The following is a 26690-nucleotide window of genomic DNA, read 5'->3' as shown; positions in this document are numbered from 1 at the left end:
TGGAAAATATTTGTACCTGTTTTTCATATGCGAGAAGTTGGCTGGACAGTTGCTGGGTTGCTAGACACATTTCATTCTTCAAAAAGAACACAAATATCAAAGTCAGCAAATACCTGCACAATTTCAACACAAAAGGAATACACTCCCTGGAAAGAAAATGTCACTGTATAAATATTCTGTTCTTTTAACTGGTATTATATGTATGATAGTAAGGCTGGATTCACACCGATGCAATTTTAGTGCTTTTTGCAGATTTTGCAGATTTGCACTACAGTCCATTTAACATGGTTTCCTATGGAACACGTTCTGTAGTGCAAATCTGCAAAATGCAAAAAGCACAAAAAATGCATTAGGTGTGCATTCCACGCATGAAGATAAAAAATAACCTTCTGCGTGTAGCAGCTTCCCCAGCACTCCCTAATACTTACCTGAGGCCCATCTCTGTCTAACGATGTCCACGAGTCCCTTGGTTGTCCAAGACTCTCCCTCCTGATTGGCTAAGACACAGCAACGGCGCCATTGCCTGTCAAAGTCAGTTAGCCAATCAGGAGAGGGGGGGGGCAGCTTGGTGTCTGTCTGAATGGACACACAGAGCTGCAGCTCGGTTGCCCCCACAGCAAGCTGCTTGATGTGGGGGCACTTGACCGTAGGGAGGGGCCAGGAGCAGCGAAAACACAGAGAAGAGGAGAATACAGGCTGCTCTGTGCAAATTCACTGCAATAGAGCAAGTATAACAATGTTTGCAATTTTTTTTTATATATTTTTTTAAACAAGACTATACAATCACTTTCAGGCCCATTCACACCTGAGTGTAGCGTTTTCAGGCAGAAAAAAAAAAATCGCACGATTTGGCCGTGTTTTTTACTGTAATTTTGCAGCGCTTTTTACGGTGTTTTGCTGCGATTTTGTGCAGGGCAAAAGGTCACCAGTGTAAAAAGAAGAAAAATGCCAAAATCTGCCTAAAAAAAAAAGTTCCGGAACTTGTTTGAGCTTCAGGCGTTTTTGAGCTTCTGGCTTCAGGCATTTTGGAGTTGAGATGTGAATCATCTCCATAGAGAATAATAGATTTTTTTTGCCCCTCCAGCGTTTTGTAGCTTGAAGTCTGAAGCTACAAAACGCCCAGGTGTGAATGGGGCCTAAGTAGAGAAGAGTTAGAACATCAGACTTGTACTGCTCTCTGCGTTCACGCAAAATAGAGTCCCAATATCTGCTGATCGCTGTCAGGACTGAGAATGATGGAAATACAAAATTTTCCAGGAGACCAGAACATGAGGGAAGTCCCTCCAGTGGGGACATTTTAGTCTGATGACAGGACATTTAAAGAGATTTATTTTCCTTCCTAGTGTCTACATTACACTGGAATTAAATGACTATATTCAAAATGAAAAACAAAAATCTGTTTTTGTAATGACTTAAAAATGTGTTAGCTGGAGTTCTGCTTTAATTTGCAAGGCACTTATATGAGGTCCATTTAAATCTACTAGAGCAGTGGTCATCAAACCTGTCCTCAGGGCCCACTAACAGGTCAGGTTTGCAAGATAACTGAAATACATCACAGGTGATCTCATTTGCTGCTCGGTGATTGCAGTATTCTAGTCTGCATCTCCCCCAAGGTAATACATAAAACCTGGCCTGTTAGGGGGCCCTGAGGACAGGATTGATGACCACTGTACTAGAGCATCTAATACTACCCTCTCCACAGGTTGACTAAGCTGCTGTCCAAAGGTGTCTCCATTGTTCCTTCATAGAGTGGAGACACCCTAAGACAGGACGTGTGTTACTGGCAGGATCACCAAGTAAAAAGAAAAAGGAAAAAGGAGCCAAAAAGTAAAAAAAAAAAAAAAAAAAATGCAGACACCACATCTAAAGATTGGTAAATTGCACATTAAAATGTTTGTTTTTGGGTTTGGACACACTTTAAAAAGGTTAAAGTGTTAATAGAACCTATTTTTTTTTTTTTATTAAAACAAAAACAGACCTGTTATACTCACCTGCTCTGGGTGAAGCACAGAGCGTCCCTGATCCTCTCCTTCTCAGGTCCCCCGCCGGAGATCTTAGCTCCTCCTATTCTTTGTGTGTCCCCATAGCAAGCTGTTTGCTATGAGTGCACACGATGTCTGCTCACTCCCAAATGCTGTGTCTTTGGAGCCACGCTCCAAAGACACGCATCCTGGGACTTATCCCCGCCCCCCACTTCCTCCTCACTGCATTTGATTGGCTATTTCAGGTCAAGCGGAAGAGAGGGGAGAAGAGAGGGTAGAAGAGATGCAGCCTTTCACAGCATTCAGACAGACAGGGAAGGGGGGAGGACAGAGAAATATATTTTCTAGCCTAATGCAAGGAATGCATTAAAGAGGAAGTAAATAATAAAAGATTCAGAAATAAAAAATTAAAAAATAACCCCTGCAAGACAAAGGCATAATGAGCTAGTATGCATAGCATACTAGCTTATTTTGAATTACTCACCTGAGATCGAAGCCCCCAAATCGGTCGTTTCCCTCCTCTGACACCGCCATCTATCCCGGAGTGACTTCCGGGGTATCGTGGCTCCGGCACTGTGACTGGCCGGAGCCGCGATGGCGTCACTCCCACGCATGCGCGCTGGTGCTGCCACCAACGGCCTGATCGAAGTTCGAAACGGCACGCTCACTGCGTCTGCACCCGATGTCTACGGTGCATGCGCCATAGATATCAGTGCAGCTAGTTCTGCAAATATCTCCTAAACCTTTTAGGTTTGGGATATATTTCTTGCACCTACAGTTAAGCCGTAATTTAATTTTATGTTTTTTCTGATAGTTTAGCGCAGTATTTTCCCTTCTTTCCATTTTGCGTAAAATAGGCTTACCTGCATGTTAAAATGGTTGTGATGGGTTCACAACCACTTTAAAAAGGTAAAAAACGTGTTTAGCTTTAGAATCCATTTAAAGTAAAAAGGTTAGATTTGTAGTAAACTGCATCCAAAAAAAAAATTGGGCTCCAGGCAGTTTAAGTCAGAATGTGCTAGTATGCATCGCATACTAGCACATTATGGCAGACTTACCTGAAAACAATGCCCTTCAGCAGCGCACGGTGGCTGCCGAAGGTGCTTCTGTCTTCACCTGGTCTTCGTTCCGGGTTCCCGGGCTTTGGAAATATGAATGGACGGGACAGCGATGATGCACGGAGTCGCTGTTTACACAACGGCTCTAAGGGGAACAGCATGGGGATGCCATTCCTTCAGAGCGCATGTGCCAGTAACATCCCCGGCTGCAACTAAAGTAAATATCTCCTAAACATTGCACATTTAGGAGATATTTACTGTATCTATAGATAAATCTATAATAAGGCTTACCTATAGGTAAACATTATACCTGGGAGTTTACTCCCACTTAACGAAAGCCATTAAGAGGCATTTAAGGTTTAGGATGGATAGGTTTGAGGTTCACTTTTTTTTACAGCGTCTAAAAACCCACACTGAACACTACCACCACTGGGCTCTATAGGTGGAAATGTAATTTTTATTTTTTTTTTATTTTTTTTTTATCACAACGGTTGTGGGCTTCTTATAAGCTATGCTTAATGGGTTTTCTGCTTTGCAGAGTGTTTTTTATGAAACTGAATTGAGAGTATGTTATGTACATACTTTAGCTTGCGCTTAGCAGAGATTATATGGTATAAACATCTTCTATTTGAGTTACATAAACTGTATATATTATATTTTCCTAGCTTCTGAGAGATTATTGTTATACTTGATATTTCCTGTGGTAATTTGCCTCATCTGATTATGGCTGTCAACAGTGCAGAATTACTCATCTAATTTTCTTCTCTTCCAAATAGTTTCTAATAAATATTTTTAAAATGTGTATATCTCTTTATCAGAGCTATACTCTCTGCAGCACTGCCTATATAAAACATCAGCTCAGATGTCATATTGATCAGTTATTTTCGAATTTCGCCAGCCTTGAACCAGCCAGAACCAGGTTGTATAACAACCATGTCTGGCAGTTAGAAACACGTTTCAATTGCCTTTAAAGGTAGTCCTAAAAACTTTAATTCTATTTTTTTTGTTTTTTTAGAAATGTATTTTTATTATTTTTACTTTAATTCTTATTTGAATACCACATCAGATGACCAAATTATAAGTTTGGCAACTTTATAGTCACCCGTAAATCATTCAGTAGCCAGAGAATACAACCCTTTATATTGCTTAGCTCCTTGTTCTGCACATTGGCCTACCTGTGCCCCATAGACTCGTTGCATTGTTTGAAGCAGCTGATTTGTATAATCGGTTAGTGTTCCGGCATCTTCCTCAAATACGCTCAGTAGGGATCTCGTCTACAGTAGGAAAGACACAAAAAACACTGATGAATATAAAATTCCCTCAAACTCCAGGAAATATCTTTGCTTGTTACATTGGTCCTGCTTGGGACAATGTAAGAAAACATCTCATGCCTGATGGGCAACCACAATGTTCAAGGTCCTGCTTTTCCTCCGTAAACAGAGCATGAAGTTGGGGGGGCACCGCCACCATTCATGGAATGCCTTGATAAAAGTGTTTCAGATTCTTGCTATGCAAAGAATTCTCTCTGCTCTTCTGAAGCCACAGCCATCAAAAGAAAGGAAGAGAAAATCCGGGCAGTCTGCCAAGAATCACAACATTCTTTAGCAGTTGAACTAAGTCTAAAAATTGTAACAATTTGTCAATGGAATAGACTTGATGTGTAAATGAATTAAGTTTAAGTTTAACCACTAAACCTTTTTCTGACATTTGTTAGTTTCAAGTTAAAATCATTACGTAGAACCCCCAAACATATATTTTTTTTTAGTACAGACCCTAGAGCAGTGATGGCGAACCTTGGCACTCCAGATGTTTTGGAACTACATTTCCCATGATGCTCATGCTCACTGTAATGTAGATGAGCATCATGGGAAATGTAGTTCCAAAACATCTGGGGTGCCAAGGTTTGCCATCACTGCCCTAGAGAATAAAATGGTGGTTGTTGTAATATTTTATGTCACACTGTATTTGTGCAGCGGTCTTTCAAATGCAATTTTTTGGGGAAATATGACTTGAATTAAAAAAAAATAAAAAAATAGATAAAAAATAAACTAGCAAAGTTAGCCCAATTGTTTTTGTGAAAGATTTTACGTTGCGAGAATTGTGATCTTTTTATTCTAAGCAAAAAAAAAAATTGTGGTTCTCATTTTGGCCAGAATTGTGCAGCTCTAAATACTACAGTGATTTTCAGATTCCCTAGCGGAATATCACTTATGAGACATGCAAATCTTGTTTTAATGTAGTATGCAATAAAGATAAATCCTAGAGTTCAACTTTAACAAAGTAAGAGCTCCCAAATACAGTTCAAAAACAGCAAGTTAAAATTGAGTGTCATTTAATGATTCCCAACACATTTTACATGTGAACAACCAAAAGAAAACTGGTATGTAGCTGTAGCTCCCTGTCCATTTAGATCAGGGATATGCAATTAGCGGACCTCCAGCTGTTGCAGAACTACAAGTCCCATGAGGCATAGCAAGACTCTGACAGCCACAAGCATGACACCCAGAGGCAGAGGCATGATGGGACTTCTAGTTTTGCAACAGCTGGAGGTCCGCTAATTGCAGATCCCTGATTTAGATTATCTCCAGTGTGAGATTTTACATGGAAGCACACAAGGTGTTACATTTTTACTCTAGTACAGTACTCTGTGTTTAGATATGCTAAACTTTAGAGCACTTCAGAGATGCTAGAATATGCCATCTATATGAGGATGGTTTGACTGTTTAGGGGCATACCTTGAGCATTTGGCACCCGGGGGGGATCATATATCCGACACCCCCCCCCCCGCGCAAGGCAGGCAGGCAGCGCACGACACGTCAACGTTAGGGTAGTATACTGGCAGGTTAGGCAATACAGTGCCAGGTTAGGGTGGTAAATATTGTCAGGTTAGGGTGGTATATATTACCAGGTTTGGTGGCATATATCACCAGGTCAGGGTGGCATATAGTGCCAGGTCAGGGTGGCATATAGTGCCAGGTTGATAAATAGAGCCAAGTTAGGTCTGTATATAGTGCCAGGTCAGGGTGGCATATATATAGCAAAGTTAGGTGGGTATATAGTGCCAGGTTAGGGTCGAGGTACCGCTGTCTGATGTTGAATAGCCCAGGAAGTAAATACACTCCTGGTAGAATGTTTTGGCACTGAAGACAGTGGAACTTTTCCTGTTCAGACCGTAAGCTCAAGAAAAAAGAAGAGCTATTGGATCCATTAAGAAATGGTAGATTTGGAAGTGACCCTTACTTGGGCCTTCCAGGAACACATAGAGGGTATTTGACTTACATTGCATTAGTTAACTTCAGGTAACACCCGATAGCACAAACCACATCCAAGGTACAAAGAGCTGAAGTAATGGCAAACAGAAAACAAAAAATCTCAAGTCAGGACTAAAAGGAATATCCTGGATGGGTTTAAACAGAGATTTCTGCGATACAGAAAATACCCAGGTGAGGTCACCAAGGAACGTAAAGCAAATCAGTCTCTGAAAAAAGAACCACCAAGGCCAAAATCTGACCCTTAATAGTGCTTAAGGCCAGTCCCAATGCCATGCTGCTTACACAAACACTCCCACAGATGGATTAGGGAGGAGTGTGTTGGACACATATGTCCACCCATAAGACAAGCAGAATCTACAGAACAGCCACAATGATACAAAAACACTCATAAAAAGGTCAATTCATATATTCCAATAAGATATATATATATATATATATATATATATATATATATATATATATATATATATATATATATACACATATACATACACACACACATACAGACCATTAACAATTGCCACACATTAACATATCCACAGATTGCTACTAGCAATGTAAGTTATGCAGCTGCTTTACATAAATCTAAGATATACTATGTTACTACAAATCAAATTTGTGTCTGTTTGATGATAACAGTGTTTGCACCCAAAAAACAAAATGGTCTTAAAGAGGCTACAAGTTAAGCAAAATGTTTTGACCATTCAGAACGCGACAAGAGTATTATGAAGACACACACACACACGTGACGGACCATTGGACACTCATGGTTACTCTTGTCCTGCTTTCCTTTGAGGGTTAATTCTATAGGGGGAGTTCCCCTTGTTAATGGCTCTTTGTGAAGGTGAAGAGATTATACACACACACACACACACACACACACACACAGTGCTGCTCATAAGTTTACATACCCTGGTAGAATTTATGATTTCTTGGCCATTTTTCAGAGAATATGAATGATAACACAAAAACATTTTTCACTCATGGTTAGTGTTTGGCTGAAGCCATTTATTATGAAATCAACTGTGTTTACTCTTTTTAAATCATAATCACAACAGAAACTACCCAAATGACCCTGATCAAAAGTTTACATAGCCTGGTAATTTTGGCCTTATAAAATGCGCAGAACTTGACAGAGGGGTTTGAATGACTATTAAAAGGTAAGCATCCTCATCTGTAATCCGTTTGCTTATAATTAGTGTGTGTGTGTATAAAAGGTTAATGAGTTTCTGGACTCCTGACAGACCCTTGCATCTTTCATCCAGTGCTGCACTGACATTTCTGGATTCTGAGTCATGGGAAAAGCAAAAGAATTGTCAAAGGATCTGCGGGAAAAGGTAGTTGAACTGTATACAACAGGAAAGGGATATAAAAAAATAAAAATAAATAAATAAATAAATAAAAAATGATATCCAAGGAATTGAGAATGCCAATCAGCAGTGTTCAAACTCTAATCAATAAGTGGAAAATGAGGGGTTTTGTTGAAACCAAACCACAATCAGGGAGACCAACTAAAATTTCAGCCACAACTGCCAGGAAAATAGTCCGGGATGCAAAGAAAAACACACAAATAACTTCAGGTGAAACATAAGACTCTCTGTTAAGATGCACAATAAGGAGGCACTTGAAGAAAGATAGGCTGCATGGTCGAGTCACCAGAAGAAAGCCATTACTATGAAAATGTTTGACCCCCACCCATCTCCATGACACTGCAGGGCAGACACCAAAATGTCACTTCCACCCATAGCTCTTAAAAAGGGACTTTTCTTTTTTTTTTTTTAAATGACATTTTTTAATTGCAAAGCGGAGGTCCACCCTAAAGTGGACCTTCCACTCATTGGATTCCTCCCCCCCCCTCCGGCGCCACAATTGGCACCTTTCAGGGGGGAGGGGGGTGCAGGTACCTGTACAGTACAGGTATCTGCACCCACTTCCGGGATGGCTCTCTGCGGAAAGGGGGCGTAGATTACGCCCCTTTCCGAAAGTCCCCCGCTGCCTGCTGGGAAATACAAAGATCCCAGAGGCAGCGGGTCCATCCTTATTGCGCAGCGCGACTCGCGCAAGCGCAGTAGGGAACCGGGAAATGAAGCCGAAAGGCTCCACTTCCTGATTCCCATACATAAGATGGCGGCGGCAACACCCGAGAGATCGGCTTCGGGTGACGACAGCGCGGGCGCGCTGGACAGGTAAGTGTCACTATTTTAAAAGTCAGCAGCTGCAGTATTTGTAGCTGCTGTCTTTAAAAAAAAAAAAAAAAAAACGCGGACTCCCTCTTTAACCACTACAATACAGGGCACTTTCGCCCCCTTCCTTCCCAGCCCAATTTTCAGCTTTCAGCGCTCTAGCGCTTTCAGTGACAATTGCGCGGTCATGCTACACTGTACCCAAATGAAATTGTTATCATTTTGTTCGCACAAATAGAGCTTTATTTTGGTGTTATTTATTCACAACTCCGTTTTTTTTTTTTTTGGCGATATAAGCGCAAAAATAGCGGAAATTTGGAAAAAAAACAATATTTTCTTTTTTCTATTTGAAAAGAAATCCAATAAAATCTAATTTTGTCATAAATTTAAGCCAAAATGTATTCTGCTACATGTTTTTGGTAAAAAAAAATTCCGTTAAGTGTATAATAATTGGTTTGTGTGATCACGGACATATGTACGCAAATGATCATGTACATATGTGTGCAGGTGATCACGTACATATGTGTGCACATAATCATTGGGACAAGTGATTTTAGTGGGACATATGTGGGGGACATGATTTTATTATTAGGGACATGTGTTTTTATTATTTGGGGACATGTATGTTTTGGGGACATGTGTGTTTTGGGGACATATGTGGGGACTGTGTTTGTACTGTGTGGTGTGTTGTGTGTTTACACTACACTGATGATCAGTGAGTAAAAAGCTGTAAAAAGCAGCCCATACTCACTGATCATCAGCCGGCTGCAGCGATCTGCTCTCCTCTCCTCAGCGGTGACTTCCGTGTGAGGAGAGGAGAGCCGATTGCCTAGCAACCGGCTGTTTGTTTACGTCACATGACGGCCGTGATTGGACACGGCCGTCATGTGATCAGGAGGGCCAATCACAGAGCCCTCCTGCCGATCTGAGATGTGCCGTGTCCGGGTGACACGAGCACATCGGGATCGCGCCGCTGCGAGGGTGCGCGCGATCCCGCTACTCCTGAAGGACGTTCCTGAACATCCTATCAGGAGTAGACGGCTCCCACCCGGCCGTATATATGCATTGGCCGGGTGGGAAGTGGTTAAATATCAGATCTGAGGTCTTTTTGATCCCTTTTTGGTCCTGTCATACTTTTTTTTCTATTAGAAGGGATGTTTACATTCCTTGTAATAGGAATAAAAGTGTTACAATTTTAACAGTTTAAAAATAAAAAGATAAAATAAATGAGAAAAAAAATTATATTTTTTAAACGCACCCCATCCCGCCGTGTTTGCGTGCCCAAGTGAACACATATGTAAGTAGTGCCCGCATATGAAAACTGTGTTCAAACCACACATGTGAGGTATCGCCGAGATAGGTAGAGGGAGAGCAATAATTGTAGCCCTAGACCTCCTCTGGAATGCAAAACATGCAACCTGTAGATTTGGAGATTTGTAAGGGTAAAAGTTTGTCGCCATTCCACGAGCGGGCACAATTTTGAAGCGTGACATGTTGGGTATCAGTTTACTTGGTGTAACATTATTTTTCACAATATAAAAAAAATTGGGCTAACTTTACTGTTGTCTTATTTTTTTTTAAATAGTGCGCTTGTAAGACCGTTGCGTATAACAGAAAGTATTGCAACGACCATCATTTTATTATCTAGGGTGTTAGAAAAAATAATTATAATGCTTGGGGGTTCCAAGTAATTTTCTAGCAAAAAAAATAAACATTTTAAAACTTATAAACAACACATCAAAAAAAAAAATAAAAAAAATAAAAGGATGCCCAGCCGTTAACCACTAGGCGCCCACGCTATAGCCGAAAGATGGCTACAGCGTGGCGCTCAATTGCCGGGAGGGTGTCCCTGGACGTCCTCCAGTTTACTCCCTCCCCACACGCAGCCGCACATCGGGGAAATTCTGTGTTGGTCATGTCCCTTGGACACAGCCAATCACAGATCATGCTAAAGGTAGATTTCCTCTCACTTCCTGTTGTCTCCTTCTGTTTATAAGTAGGAGTTGTCTGTAAGTCGGATGTTTGTAACTAGGGGACTGCACTATATACTCTCCACTGTATTATATACACACACACTGAACTATATTATATATACTACACTGAATGCACTATACACTAACTACCTGCCTAATCTCTAGTCATTCACTATATACAGCTGCCATGTAAGCAGCAGCATTATATAGCATGGGGCGTTGTCTTAGCATCTGAGCCATGATTGGCCAATCTTTGTTCTCACAGCACATCGCGCTGTGATTGGCCAAAGCATGCAGGTCAGGTGCAAGCTTTGGCCAATCAGCAGCTGTCAATGCAGCCCCAATCCTCCACTTCTTAGGGTCCCCAGCGGCGATCTCAGCTCCTTTTCTTCTTAGGACTACCATAGCCAGCTGCTGGCTATGAGGAGAAACGTAGTCTCCATGCTCCTGACCTGTGTGTCTACGGAGCCCTGCTCCATAGACTTACTCAACGGGGCTTAGGCCCGCCCTCACTTCCTCCTCATTCCATTTAATTGACAGCAGCAAGAGCCAATGGTGGCTGTTTAACCGATTGCTGCCCGCCCACTGTCAAAATGACGGCGGGGCAGTGCAGCTTTGTTGTGGGCTGCCATCATATGACGGCGGCACAGAACGGCTGCTCCCGCGCACACCCGTGGGGGCATGCAGCGTGGCGATGGCACCATGTTGCTAGGACACAGTGCGACCCAGATCTGTGTAACCATGTGATCGGCTGTGTCCAATCACAGCTGGTCACAAGTAAACACGGAGATGCCGGTAATCGGCTCTCCTCACCTCACACTGACAGAGTGTGTGGAGAGGAGAGATGATCAGTGGCATCTCCTCACAGGGGACAGCTAGGTAAGTAATCAGTGCCCTGATTAAGATATATAAAGTGTAAAAATACAGTGCCCACCAATGTCAGTGATCAGAGCCCACCAGTGGCAGCAATCAGTCCCAACACTGCCCATAAATCAGTTCTCAGTAGCCATGCCAGTCAATGCTGGCATTTATCATTTATTTATCAGTGCTGCCCATCAAAGCCCTTCAGTGTCACCCATCAATGCCCATCTGTACCGCCTATCCATGCCCACCAGTGCCCTTAAGTGCGGCATATTAGTGCCTCATCAGTGCCCACCAGTTCAGCCCATCAGTGCCACCTCATCAGCGTACATCAGTGAAGGTGAAAAAAAACGTTTTCCCAAAAAATGTTTGGTCTTTTTTTTTGTTAAAAAATAAAAACCCAGCAATGATTAAAGCGGAGGTCCACCCTAAAGTGGACCTTCCGCTCATTGGAATCCTCCCCCCCTCCGGCGCCACAATTGGCACCTTTCAGGTATCTGCACCCACTTCCGGGATAGCTCTCTGCGGAAAGGGGCGTAGTCTACGCCCCTTTCCGAAAGTCCCCCGCTGCCTGCTGGGAAACACACAGATCCCAGAGGCAGCGGGTCCATCCTTATTGCGCAGCGCAACTCGCGCATGCGCAGTAGGGAACCGGGAAATGAAGCCGAAAGGCTCCACTTCCTGATTGCCATACCCAAAATGGCGGCGGCAGCACCCGAGAGACGATCGAGAGATTGGTTTCGGGTGCCGACATCGCGGGCGCGCTGGACAGGTAAGTGTCCTTATTTTAAAAGTCAGCAGCTGCAGTATTTGTAGCTGCTGGCTTTAAAAAAAAAAAAAAAACGGCGGAACTCCCGGCGGACTCCCGCTTTAAATACCACCAAAAGAAAGCTCTATTTGTGTTAAGAAAATTATAAAAAATTTGTTTGGGTACAGTGTAGCATGACCGTGCAATTGTCAAAGTGCGACAGAGCTGAAAGCTGAAAATGGCTTGGGCAGGAAGGGGGTGTTCATGCCTGGTAGGCAAGTGGTTAAAGAGGAAGTAAGGGGAGAAAAGTGCAGAAAAGGTTTCCTATGCATTAAGGTGAAAAAACTTCTGTCACTGACCGGCCCCCCCAGCCCCCCCTCCTTTGTCTCACCTGAGCCCCATAATTCCCATGCCAGAGACATGCTCTTCCTCTCTGCCCGTTGTCTCGGCTCTTGATTGGATAGATTGATAGCAGCGCAGCCATTGGCTCCCGCTGCTCTCAATCAAATCCAATGACGTGGGCGACGAAGGGCGGGGCCAAGTCCGGCATTCTGCATCTATGGACGCAAATGCTGGACTTGGGAGCACACCTGCAAGGTAACCCCTTGGGAGAGTGCTTCTCCTAGGGCAGTGATGGTGAACCTTGGCACCCCAGATGTTTTGGAACTACATTTCCCACGATACTCATGCACTCTGCAGTGTAGTTGAGCATTATGGGAAATGTAGTTCTAAAACATCTGGGGTGCCAAGGTTCACCATCACTGTCCTAGGGGGTTATACAATGCGGGGAAGAACTACCCGCGCTGCCGGGAGACCCCAGAAGTCAAGGATCGTGTCACTGTGTGAAAAACAAACTGCACAGTGGAGGTAACTATGACATGTTTGTCATTTTATAAAAAGATGAAGCTTTACAAATCACTTTTTTTTCATTTTACATACTGTCATCAGGGCAGTCTCATCATATAACTGGTGTGACGGTGATCAGGGACACAAGTTTTTTTATTTTTTTTATTTATTTATTTTTTTTACATACAGTGACCAGAGCAATACAGTTGCCATATTACTACTGTACTAATCTGAGGAGGTGATTAGGATTTTTTATTTAATTTTTTTTTTTTTTTACATACTAGGATTGCTTCAAAACTGAATTTTACACTTATAAGCAACCATTTTTGCTAAATGAAAACTATTCATTGTTTACTATTGTGATTAGCCACAGCTAATCAGATGGTACATATGGGCTGTAGAAATGAGACGGATAACAAATAATCCACAAAAATTGAAGGGCTGGGTGCTAGCTCTGGCTCGAAACCATGAACATGTAGACCAAGTGAGAAAAAATCGGAGTTAGACTTACCGGTAACTCTTTTTCTATGAGTCTTAACTAGAGGCACTTGCTAAAAAATATATATAATTTTTTGGGGGTCTAAGTGATTTTCTGGAATACAGGACTTTTATTTGTAAGCAACAAGTGTCAGAAAAGATTTAGTCTTTAAAGGGGTTGTAAAGGTAAATGTTTTTTCACCTTAATGCATTCTATGCATTAAGGTGAAAAAACATCTGACAGTGCCTGCGCCCCCAGCCCCCCTGTTTTACTTACCTCACCCCTCGAAAGTCCCGCGCTTGTCCCCCAATGTCCTTTCCACCATTCAGCCTGGCCGCTGATTGGCTGGAGTGGATGGATGGAAAGCAGCTCAGCCATTGGCTCGCGCTGCTGTCAATCACATCCACTGACGCAGAGCGCCGGGGGGTGGGGCCGTGTGATACAGCGAGCAGCTATAGCCGCCGGCTGTATCACGGGAGCATGCCCGCAGATGCTTCTCACCATGCGAGGGAGCTCGCATGAACGCGAGAAGCACCTGCGGGAGGAAGCCGAGACAGCCGCCGAGGGACCCCAGAAGAGCAGGTTCGGGGCCACTCTGTGCAAAATGAGCTGCACAGTGGAGGTAAGTATAACATGTTTGTTATATAAAATAAAAAAAAATAAAAAAAAAAAAAATTCTCTTTACAATCCCTTTAAAATGGTTAAACTGAGAACTCTACACACGGAGTTGAGTTCATTCATTCAAGTGTAAACATTGTATCTCTTTGCTCTTTTCTTGGCAGACTGCCCAGAGAGGAAACAAGTTGCTTCTATGAAGATTCAGGCAACTTGCACTGACTTCTAGTACAGAAGTCATTTCCAAGTCGCGCTGTAGTTCTAAGACCCCATTCACACCTGAGCGTTTTGTAGCTTGAAGCCTGAAGCTACAAAAACGCTAGAGGGGAAAAATTCTATTATTCTCAATGGAGATGGTTCACATCTCCACTACATGTCGCCTGAAGCTCAAACAAGTTCTGGACCCTGTTTTGTCGCTCGAATTGAGCAGATTTTGGCGTTTTTCTTCCTTTAACATTGGTGACCTTTTGCCCTGCACAAAATCGCCGCGAATCGCTTAAAAACGCTTGAAAACGCTACGCTCAGGTGTGAATGCAGCCTTATTCGGCCTTTTTATGAGCTCAATCGGCCGATGCCAATTAAAAAACTGCAAATATCGGCCGATATATATCGGTCGACCTCTAGTCCTGACTCAAACACTGACGACTGAGAAAGTCTGCCAGTGAGTTCTGAGCCCCCTTTAAATGAACCGCTAACAGTGATGCTACTTTTGACTCGGCCCAAGAGAAAATTTCTCCTGCTATCTTCTGCAAAGCAGGGCTCCTGGTCCCCCTCTGCTTGTTTATATATGCCCCCGTTGAAGACCTTTTGCTGTCGAAACACATCGGGCTTGCATTTTGTACCCCATATTGCTTTTATATCTTTTCTCATGTTCGATTTTAATTTGTGATCACCGATGGCCTTTATGTCATGGTTTTTATGACTTTTTCAATAAACCCATTGGTTACCGTCTGACCTGCACTATTTGGAGCCCTTTTTCTTTTTGAACCCCTTTTTATATGATCTACCATACTTTGGATGGCATTCCAATGTGAATGTTTGGACCTCGTGGAGCCTGGAGACGCATGATCCAGCCATTTATATCAGGAGTCCCAGTGAATCGTGAAATCCGGAGACAATACGGTGACTAACGGGGACCTGCCAACAACACATAATACCTGATTGATACCATCTAGGATTTCAAGCGCTTCTGACCCACTGTCACATGACAGATGTGTCCAATTCTTCTGGTAAGAGTTTTCAATTCTCTTTAAATTTACTTCAGACAAGCCATTGTTCCGGGTTGAATTGAATTGTGTGGTCGTTTGATTCCATTGCTGGGAAGACCAACATTGATACTTTTTACCACCTAACATATGTGGACTGTTTGCTGGGATTTATATTTCAGTTGCTGATACCCATTAAGATTTGTGTGCATTTATATATTGCATCCATATACTTAGTGAATTATTAAATTTCACCTATTTTCGTTTTATACTTTCATTTTTTATTTACCTTTGCACATTATTTCACGTGTGTTTTATAGTATTGGTTTTTATTACCACCCTTTCAAATATAGCTTCAGAGTTTTACATCAATTGATTCGCTAGCGCTACACCAATTTTGTCTCATTTTCACTAAACTTTGTTTGGGTGTTAGCTGCTGACCCTTAGCTTTTGGCTTCAGCGACAACAGCTGCATTGTCCGACCTTACTTGAAGATGTTGTCCCTTTATTTTTTGCTGGAAGGCTACTATCGCCCTCTGTACTGCCAGTAGTTCCCTCTGATTTGAGGTCCGTCTGGCTTCCACCTGAGACCAGAATCCTTGAACCAGATCCTTCTCCAGGTGTGCACCCCAGCCAAAAGAGCTGGCGTCTGTTGTCAGCACCAGAACTGCTGGCCTGGACCATAACAGACCCCTGTCCAACTTGAGGCTGGTTCGCCACCACCACAGTGTCCTTTTGACCCTGGTGGATATCAGCATAGGTTGAGCCTGCTGGCTGCCATCCCAACAATGCAGAAGGAGAGCCTGCAGCGGGCGCTGGTGAATCGTTGCGCAATGGACTGCTGGAAAACAGGATGTCATTAAGCCTATCACTCTCATGACATCTCTGACCTGGGTTTCCTGATTGGTCTGAAGTCACGCTACTGCTAGACCTACCTTCTCTATCTTCACTGATGGGAGAAAAACCTTCCCCTCTACGGAGGAGATTCTGTAACCCAGATACAGTACTCCCTGGGTTGGGATCAGCTGGGGCTTGTCCCGATTGATCAACCAACCAAGAGAACGCAGGAAGTGTTTTGCGCCTCCTGTAGATCCTCTTCTAGCTGTTGGTAAGACCGGGCGACAAACAGAAGATCGTCCAAATAGAGGAGCACTGTAATGGCCCTGACGCACAGCAAAGCTAGGGCTTCTGCCAGGACCTTTGTAAAAATCCTGGGAGAGGATTCTAGGCCAAACGGAATTGCCCTTAACTGGAAGTGGAGAACTTCCAAGTTCACCTTGACTGCCAATCTGAAGAATTTCTGGAACTCCCGATGTATCGGAACATGCAAATATGCATCCCTGAGGTCAAGCATTGCCATATTACAATCGGGAAACAGGAGGTTCATTATCGTGAAGATAGACTCCATCCTGAAACATACCTGATAAACCTGTTCAGGGGCCCGAGATTGAGGATCAACCTGAACTTGCATGATGGCTTTCGAACTACGAACACATGGGAATATACCCCCTGCCCGCGTTCCACATCTGGTACTCGGCTGATGACCTGTTAATCTAACAACTCTCTCAACAGTAGACTCAGAGCTTCTGCCTTCTCCCGGTAACTGGGTTACTAAGAAGGTAGGTGGGGGAATGGCACTGAACTCCAGCTTGTAGCAGTTTTCTATAATCTCTAATATAAACGGACTTGAAGTTGCATTGGTCCATTGTGGGAGGAAATACCCCAAACTTCCTCCCACTGGAACACAGGAGTCACTGGGATTTTGAGGTGGTTTGAGGAGGATTGAATAGTATTCCTCCTCTGCCACGACCCTTGTGACCCGTCCAGTGTTTTTTAGGCCGACCCCCTCTCTCCTGCTGGGTTTGTTGCCTAAACCCTCAAAAAAAAAAAAAAAGTCTGCTGTCAGGCTTCTTCTTTTTCTCTGGAAAGGCTTTCCTTTTTGTCCTGGGTAAGTTCCAGGGCCTCCTGGAGCCCAAGGCCAAAAAGGTGGTCGCCTGAGAAAAGCAATCTACAAAGCCTGAGCTTTGATGCTGCATTTCCTGACCAGGCTTTCAGCCAAACAGCCCTTCTTGCAGCGTTAACCAAAGCTGCAGACCCGGCCGCTTGCTTTACCGACTCCACAGAAGCATCGGCTAGGAACCCAACTCCCTTAAATAATAAGGGAAAGGATTTTAGCAGCTGTTGTCGGGATGTGCCTGCAGAAATATGAGACTGTAACTGAGTTAACCAACATTCCAAATTTCTAGCCACACAGGTGGCTGCAAGAGCAGGTTTGAACGCAATAGAGGAGGCATCCCAAGCCCTCTTTAACAGCACATCACCCCTTTTGTCCATTGGGTCCTTAAGGGATCCTAGATCATCGAAGGCCAAATCGGTCTTTTTGGAAACCTTTGCTAGCGGCGCATCCAATTTAGGAACCTCGTTCCAAGGCTGGGCCGCGTCCTTCTCGAAGGGAAATCTACGTTTGAGACTGCCTGAAAAGAACGGTCTCCTCTCAGGGTGCTCCCACTCTAGCAAGATCACTCCCACTAGAGATTTGTGCACAGGGAAAACTCTGGATCTTTGAGCAGAGACCTCGTGATAGATGAGGTCATGCTTAGAATGCTGTACAGACTCCTCTATGATCTTTAGGGTGTCATAGATCGCTTTTAACAAATCCCCCACATCGTCCAATGTCAATTTGTACCTGGACCCTCTGGAGCAATCTTCCTCTTTATCAGAGTCAGACACTGAGTCTACTTGAGACGTGGCCAGCGACCTGGGCTCCCTTTCCCTATCTTCCCTATTCTCCTGACTAGGCTCAGACAGGGAGGGCAAACTTGCCGCTCTAGATAAGAGCACAGAGGGACCCTGCATCCTATCCATCATTCCTCTAAATGATTTGAAGGTGGATGCAATCTCGTCTTTTACTGACGAAAGGATCTTATGACACTCTGTCATAGAATCATCCTTAGATAAATTACTAACACATTTGGGGAAAAGCAGTTTCTCCTAATTGGGACTGAGTTTTGTCCCACAAACAGCACACTTTCTCTTGGAAGGCTGTATCTGAGATCTGTCCTGTGCTTTACCCTGAAAGCAAAAGAAAAAGACAGAAAACAAATCATGAGATACTATCCCCAACCGTCACCACCACTGTGTTCAGGGGGAAGGAGAGAAGTGCCCAGCCCTTCACCTGTGGTTCCCCAACCAGGGAATGGCTTTGGTCACAAGGACCTTACCCCCTCCCAGAGTAAGCCATGGTCTGCCCTCTCCACGCTTACCGGAGAGGTGCCAGTGCCAGAAGAACCGGAATCAACCGCCTGAACTGCTGCAGTGTCCTCCATGGCTCCTTAGTGTTGTCACAGCCTCTGCTGGATCTACACAGGCTCCGGACGCCCAACAAGCCACACACTGCACCTGGAGACTGGAACCTCGTCTCCTGGAGCCCCCTGATGATGTAGTTCCGCCGGAAGCTGCATCACTTCCATTTGTTGGAACGCAGAAGCCCCTCCTCGGACGCATGGAACGTCCTGGAACATGGAGCTCCCCAGGTTCCTCACATGCTTCCTTTCCGTCCAGCAGGAAACACAAAAACTGAAGGGGAAGGCCTGGAGGACCTCCTTTTAACCATTTGGGTGAATGTGTTTCCTGTCCCGGAGGGAGGAGCCCTATGTCTCCGAAGCTGTCCTGGAAGACGATAAGAGAAAATTAGCTGCACACCAACATCCGTCCAAAAGGTTTATTGAAAGACTGCCACCAGGACTAAAATAACGGACCAAGCAGTCTTTCAATAAACCTGTTGCAGCTAATTTTTCTCACTTGGTCTACAGATGTGCTGTAATTGGCCCTGTCTGTACCATGTGATCACTGTGACCAATCACTCATCACAATAGTACACAATGAAAGGAATGAATCAAAGCCATTCATTGTGTACAATTGTCATGTGATCTGCTGTGATTGGCCACAGCGATCACATGGTTCTGGCAGCATACTGGTACAGTCATCTGTCATTGGCAATGTCAGTGGTCATGACGAATGACAGATCACGCTGGAGCATGGCCCATAAGGCATGATTCTGGAAAGGATGTCATATGACAGGATGGTTGGCAGACCTTTTGCAGGCGAGACCATTTGACCGAAGCCGGCCAAACAGTTGGCTTCTGTCAGACCAGCTGCCGTAGACGCGGGAATGTCAGTCGGTTTCTATTGAACCGCTTAATGCCGCTCGACATGCGGCCGGTGTGTACTAGGCTTAAAGCGATTGTTATTTTTAAAAAAACAAGACTTTACAAACATGTTATACTAACTGCCTCTGTGCAGTTGGTTTTGCACAGAGCAGCCCGGATCCTCCTCTTCTCGGGTCCCTCTTTATTGCTCCTGGTCCCTCCCTACTGTTGAGTGCCCCCACAGCAAGCTATGGGGGCATGTCAGCCAAATCACAGCTCCATGTGTCCATTCAGACATGGAGCCTGACCTCGCCCTGCCCCTCTCTCTTCTGATTGGCCAACTGACTTTGATTGACAGCCGTGGGAGCCAAAGGCGCCACTTCTGTGTCTTAGTCAATCAGGAGGATTGATCCTGGACAGCTAACACTCGTGGACATAGCTGGACAGAGATGGGGCTCAGGTAAGTAATTATGGGGTGCTGTAGAGGCTGCTGCACACAGAAGGTTTTTTTTATCTTAATGCGTAAAGATTAAAAAAAAAAACTTCCATCTTTACAACTCCTTTAACTCTCGCATACATATGCATTTCTGGGTGGGCGACGTTTAAGTGCTAAAAGCATGCTCACAGCACAAACACTGAGCTGTCGAAGCTCTCAGTCCTGTATCAATGATCTGTAGCCAGCGGGACCAGCTTCTGATTATCTGACCACTGTGAATGTGGTCGATGATCACGATCATTCCATGCCTTTAGAACAGTTTGAAGGGATGGGTGGGAAGGGGTTAAATCAGTGTCCCTTTAAATATGTAAACATGATTTTTTTTTTTCTACATGTATTATTGTATCCTCTCTTTATAGGTCCAGTCCAGGTTGCATTTTGTAAATGGATTATAAAATAAACAGACACGTCAAGACCTATCCTCTTGGTGAGTTTATTTCACGTGATGTTTTCCTATGTAATCCAATGGCTGTGAGGAGATGAGGGTTCCAGTAGTGTGATTCCCCCCCTGTGATAGCAGGCTGAGCTGATCCTCATGAAGCTGATCCCGTGTGGTGTGGGCTGTCAGAGGAGCAGTGGTGTGTGTGTGTGTGTATATATATATATATATATATATATATAAAAAAAAAAAATTGTATATATGCCGTGTGTGTGCAGGGGGGCTCCTGTGTGGTGTAGGCTGTCAGAGGAGCAGTGCTGGGCCTGTGTGTGTGTGTATGGGGGCCCCCTACACACATATATGTGTGTGTAGGGGGCCCCCCCATGTGTGTGTGTGTGTGTGTATGTGTGTATGTATGTATGTATATGTATGTATATGTATATATATATATATATATATATATATATATATATATATATATAGTGTATGTATGAGGGCCCCTGTGTCAGATCCCAGCACTCTGCTTCCCAACACACAAGTCTGACAACAAAGCAAACTTTCCCAGCGGCATCCGGGTCTGTCCTCCTCCACCATTAACCTGTACAGTGCTGGTACCCCTAGAAATAATAGGGTGCCCCTGTACTTCCCCCCCCCCCCCCCCCACATCCAGGAACACACCCCGGAAAGCTCGGCTCCTACCAGAAGCCAAGCCTCACCCTGCAATCTGTGTACACCATTCACCCCCCCCTCCCTGAGACTGTCTTATATAAGGCTGCTCTTACCTGGGGGCTGTCTAACAGAGCCTCCTCCAACAGCAGCTTATCCACAGTAGGCATATTGTCCTCCACAGGCAGGGCAGGTACTGAATAATTTAGCTGGATTCAATTAGCACCCCTCCTCCTCTTCTTCCAGCTCACTCACACGTACTAAGCCGTCACTGCAGCTGGTGGCCTCTAGTGGTCAGCAGAGAGCTCCCGCCTGTGGTGCCCCTGCTGATTGCTGACATATGACACACGTATGGCTCGTTGTCATTGTATTAGTGGGCGAGCTCAGTCTGTGATTTCTATACTGTTCTTCACACAAAGGCTTCAATGCTTCTCCTAATGGCTTCTTATGGCAGTCACTCCTGCACTGTAAGGGCTCGATGCTGGTTATGTGTGGGGGATGGGGTGATTAGTAGAAGAACTGGCATTTTTACTTACCTCCAGGGTTGCCAACCTCCTAAAGTAAAATTGACTGACAGTTGGGTTTTTACTGACACAGACTGGTTAAAAAAAGACATGTACTGTACATCCAGCGCAACCGACACAGACAAAAACACACACAAATAGAAAACCTCCATATATACAATGCTATACCCACAATTGAGGATGAGCTCCGGCGTGTTCGCATGCTCCACGTACAGAGCCCGCCAGGAAGTCGGGGCAGCACTGCGCTAATCACAGGCAGTGAGACATTACCCCGATGAGCGGCTGCAGAGATCGGGGCAATGTCTCACTGCCTGTGATTAGCGCAGCGCTGCACCAACTTCCTGGCGGGCTCTGTACGTGGACCATGCGAACGCGCCTGAGCTCATCCCTACCCACAATCATAGCTCCCAACTGTCCCTGATGTGAAATAATGTCCCTCTTTCCCCCTCATTTGTCCCTCATTTGTCCCTCATTTTGGTCTGATCCATATAGATGTACATAAAATGCACTATTTATCTTTCAGAAAGTGTTTCCCAGTGCTAAACCTTTCCTCCAAATTCTAAATTGCTGCATTTGTACATTTTAAAAGCCAATATAATGGAATAATAGTGGTAAAAAAAAGTTCTTGTGGATTTAATTAACCCTTTTTTGGTTAATTCTCCTTTAAGGGGTGTGGCAGGGGGAGTGTCCTTTGCCTACATACGTTTGTTAGTAGGTGTCCTTAATTCCCATATCAAAATGTTGGGGGGGGGGGGGGGGGGGGGTAATGCCCACAGTTGATCCAGAGGAAGACAACAAAAACCTCAATAAAGCATGATCCAATTCAGTGGCATCACAAGTGGTGGGGGGGAGGGGCAGGCCGCACCTGGGTGACACCCGCCAGAGGGGTGACACCTGTGGGCAGTGGTGTCTCGGACGGTCCGCACCCCTACAATGATCTCTCACAAGCTGTGTCCCTCAGCGGAGCGGACTGAAGCCACTTCCCCCTCCTCTCTGTTTACATCTACACAGGAGGAGGCAGTCCGAGGAGGGATACACTGCGTTGTTCTGAGGTCTATAAAGTCTACTGCTATGAAGATGGACATGTGCAGGGGGACACTATAGGAGGGGAGAGGGGGTCTATACTGATGGAGGGGGTCTGCACTCGAGAGGGTGTATGCACTGGAGGGGGGCGTCTGCACTGGAGGGGGGCGTCTGCACTGGAGGGGGGTCTGCACTCGAGAGGGTGTATGCACTGGATGGGGGTCTGCACTGGAGAGGGGTCTGCACTGGAGGGGGGCATCTGCACTGGAGTGGGTATGCACTGGAGGGGGGGTCTGCACTGGAGCGGGGTCTGCACTCGAGAGGGTTTATGCACTGGATGGGGGTATGCACTGGAGGGGGGGCATCTGCACTGGAGGGGGGGCATCTGCACTGGAGGGGGTGCATCTGCACTGGAGGGGGGTCTGCACTGGAGGGGGGTCTACACTGGAGAGGGGGTGTGCACTGGAGAGGGCGTCTGCACTGGAAGGAGGTCTGCACTGAGGGCGTCTGCCCTGGAGGGGGGTCTGCATTAAGGGCGGTCTGCACTGGAGGGGGATCTGCACTGAGAGAGAGGGGTCTATACTGAGGGAGGGGGGTCTGTACTGAGGGAGGAAGGTCTATACTGCGGTAGGGGGTCTATACTGAGGAAGGGGGGTCTACTTGAGGGAGGGGGATATATACTGCAGGAGGGGGGTTTGTACTTGGAGGGGGTCTATACTGTAGTTAGTGGAGGGGGTCTGCACTGGAGAGGATGTATGCACTGGATGGGGGGTATGCACTGGAGGGGGGTCTGCACTGGAGGGGGCATATGCATTTGAGGGGGTCTGCACTGGAGAGGGCGTCTGCACTGGAAGGAGGTCTGCACTGAGGGCGTCTGCCCTGGAGGGGGGTCTGCATTAAGGGCGGTCTGCACTGGAGGGGGATCTGCCCTGAGAGAGAGGGGTCTATACTGAGGGAGGGGGGTCTATACTGCGGTAGGGGGTCTATACTGAGGAAGGGGGGTCTACTTGAGGGAGGGGGATATATACTGCAGGAGGGGGGTTTGTACTTAGAGGGGGTCTATACTGTAGTTAGTGGAGGGGGTCTGCACTGGAGAGGATGTATGTACTGGATGGGGGGTCTGCACTGGAGGGGGCGTATGCACTGGAGGGGGGTCTGCACTGGAGAGGGCGTATGCACTGGAGGGGGTCTGCACTGGAAAGGGGGTCTGCACTGATGGGTTCTGAACTGGAGGGGGCATTTGCGCTGGAGGAGTGTCTGCACTGGAGGGGTGTCTACACTGGAGGGGAGTCTGCACTAGAGAGGGGCGTCTGCACTGGAGGGGCGTCTGCACTGGAGGGGGGTCTGCACTGGAGAGGGCATATGCACTGGAGGAGGTCTGCACTGGAAAGGGGGTCTGCACCCCTGCACGTCTGTCCCCCCCCACTCATATATCTGTTCCCCCTCTGTACCCCACTACACATCCGACATCCCCCCCCCCCACACACACACACACACACACACACACACACCTGTTTCCCCTCTGTACATCTGTCCCTCCCAAACTCGCGGATCGGATCGTTCCTCGGATTAGAGTCACAGATCGATCATTTTTCAGATCAGCAAATAATAATTGAATTTGCAAAAACCTGTTAAAATTCCTCCACCATATAGTCCCCACTGTAATATACACATCATCTCTCCCACTGTAATATACATCTCCCCCACTGTATTATCCACAATATTCCCCACTGTAATATCCACATCATCTCCCCCACTGTAATATTGGCTGAGCATGGCTGGGTACGGCTGAGCATGGCTGGGTATCGCCGAGTATGGCTGGGTATTACCGAGTATTGCAGAGTATGGCTGGGTATTACCGAGTATGGCAGGGTATTGGCAGAGTATTGGCGGGGCTCCTGAGTACCTGGCTTGCTGACATCCCTTCTGGATCCTTATCCTGCTTGCTGTTCCTCCACTTGGATCCCTGACTTCTGGCCTGGCTGATTACCTGATCTGGTTATTGAACTCTGGCCTGGCTGACAACTCGATCTGCTTACTGGACTCTGGCTATGCTTTGACTAAGCTTACTCTATTTACCTTTTTATTTTTATTTAATAAACAAATGTGATTTAATTGTACCTCCTGGAAGGAAGGGCTACACTGGAGGGGGGGTGTATACTGCGGGAGGAGGTCTATACTAAGGAAGGGGGGGGGTCTGTATTTTGTGAGGGGGTCTGTACTTAGAGGGGGTCTGCACTGGGGATACCCCTGCAATACCCAGCCATACTCAGTGATAACCTGCAATACCCAGCCATACTTGGTGATACCCTGCAATACTCGGTGATACCCAGCCATGCTCAGCCATACCCAGCCATGCTCAGCCATTCTCGGCTGTACTCGGCCTCTGTATGTGGCCAGGCTGTGGAAGTCTCACACATGTGGTATCACTATACTCAGGCGGAGTAGGAGAATCTATTTTAGTCTTTTTTGGTATGTACATCCTATGTGTTAGAAATATTGTATAAATGGACAACTTTGTGTTAAAAAAAAAGCATTTTAACCACTTCCCACCCACCGGTCGTCATATGATGTCCTTGACTTTGTGTGGGGATATCTGAATGATGCCTGCAGCTACAGGCATCATTCAGACATCAGCTTTTTAAGTATGTGAGGGCATCGAAAGCTGAAAATTGGTCTGGTTATTAAGGGGGTTTAAGTGCCCAGTGGTCAAGTGGTTAAACCGCCTTTAAGCTGCGCCCAATATGTAGCAAAATTTAAACCACGCCCGCATTTCCTGAAATGAGTTTGCCACCTCCCTAAAATTAGTTTTCAAAGGTTGGGATGTCTGTAATATGCTTTGTGAGGGCACTACTTTAATAAATTCCAATATAGCATTCATTAGGACATACAAATTAATACATACTGTATGAAAGGGGTTGTAGAAAAAAGGGTTGTCTTATATTAAAACATTTTTGGCTCTATTTGCTCAACAAAACATCAACAACTATTGTCTAGTATGTGACTACAGAAAGCAATTTGTTGTTATACAGCACTAGCACAGTAAGTGCGTTCTATGTAAAGTTCATGCATAGTTGCATTATCTGCTAGCAGTAGAGTATCCCTTATGCTTGCAGAGCAAGAGCTCAGTGAATTGGTAAGAGGTCATTTCAACCTCCCCAAGTACAGAAATCTATACCTACAATGAAATGATATATGTCAGGTCAGACTACACATTCATTAAAGAACATGCAGATCTACCTCCTTCGCTTTGGAAAGTTTTTAATGGTAAAACGTTTTGTGAATTTGTATCTCGTTATATTTCCATATCTATTCTATAATCTTTTTTATGTCACTGCAATAGTAGGCTTTTGGTCCCTCCCAAAAAAATATGAAAAACAAGATTTTTTTTATTAGGCCTGTTTTGCACTTTAGTGGCTATGGCTCTGCTGTAAGCAGACAACAAAGAGAATGACTAGCTCCACCTGCTGGTCTGAAGTGTGAATACTATGTATTGTGTGGTATTACACCCAAAACCAAAAATGTAATGTATTGTAGCATCCCAAACATTATATGTGGTGGCTGTATTCATTACCCCCCCCCCCCGCCCCCTGTTTTCACCTGGCCAGTAACACACCTCCTGTATTGGAGTGCCCTCACTCTGTATAAATGAACACTTGGACAGCAACATTGTCAGTCTAGGGGGAGAGAAGTGTTAGATGTACTTGCAGATTTAGATATACAAACACATCAAAGCCAAACTCCAGCTTATACTTTATAAGCAGTTACAGCAACTGTTTTTTTTTTTCACTTTGGGTTAAATGTTTTACATAAATAAATTAAAGTTGATCATTGTAAGCACCCCTGTCAGCGGTAAGTGGTTTGTCCCATCTATGTAACTAATACATTCTGCTGGAGACTAAAGCTTATTCTTTTGAAAAACAACAGACTTGTCGGTTCACACTGGGGCAACTTGTCAGGCGACTTAGCCACTTGACAAGTCGCACTCCATTCTGTACAATGGAACCGTTCTAATAAGAGCGACACAAGTGGCTGGATCACCAGATGAACATGGAAGAAAGAAAGCCTAAGGCTGGCCATACATTATACAATTTTCTTCTATAGATTTCCTTTAGATTTACCAAAACCATATAATACAGGGGTGTCCAAACTTTTTTCAAAGAGGGCCGGATTTCATGAAGTGAACATGCATGAGGGCCGACCATTTTGCCTGACTTTTTTTGAACCATTAAA

The 26690-nt window shown here is 45.1% G+C and overlaps 1 protein-coding gene across 1 annotated transcript in view; it reads right to left on the bottom strand.

Annotated features, from left to right (window-relative positions):
• The window catches only part of APPL2 (adaptor protein, phosphotyrosine interacting with PH domain and leucine zipper 2), a 148422-nt gene extending 127224 nt beyond the window's left edge, over positions 1 to 21198 (bottom strand). Inside the window, exons 1-3 of the mRNA XM_077472096.1 lie at positions 21027 to 21198; positions 4216 to 4314; positions 17 to 76 (exon numbers count right to left, since the gene is read on the bottom strand). Of these exons, the coding sequence (XP_077328222.1) occupies positions 17 to 76; positions 4216 to 4314; positions 21027 to 21080 (213 nt within the window). The 5' untranslated portion in view covers positions 21081 to 21198. The remainder of the gene's footprint in view (positions 1 to 16; positions 77 to 4215; positions 4315 to 21026) is intronic.
• Positions 21199 to 26690: the final 5492 nt, after the last annotated feature.

Source organism: Lithobates pipiens, unplaced genomic scaffold, assembly GCF_037356315.1.
Source record: "Lithobates pipiens isolate NorthernLeopardFrog02 unplaced genomic scaffold, aLitPip1_a1.2 Scaffold_8, whole genome shotgun sequence".
NCBI lineage: Eukaryota > Metazoa > Chordata > Amphibia > Anura > Ranidae > Lithobates > Lithobates pipiens.
Note: the sequence above shows the minus strand (reverse complement) of the source record. Positions and strands in the feature narration are given on the sequence as shown.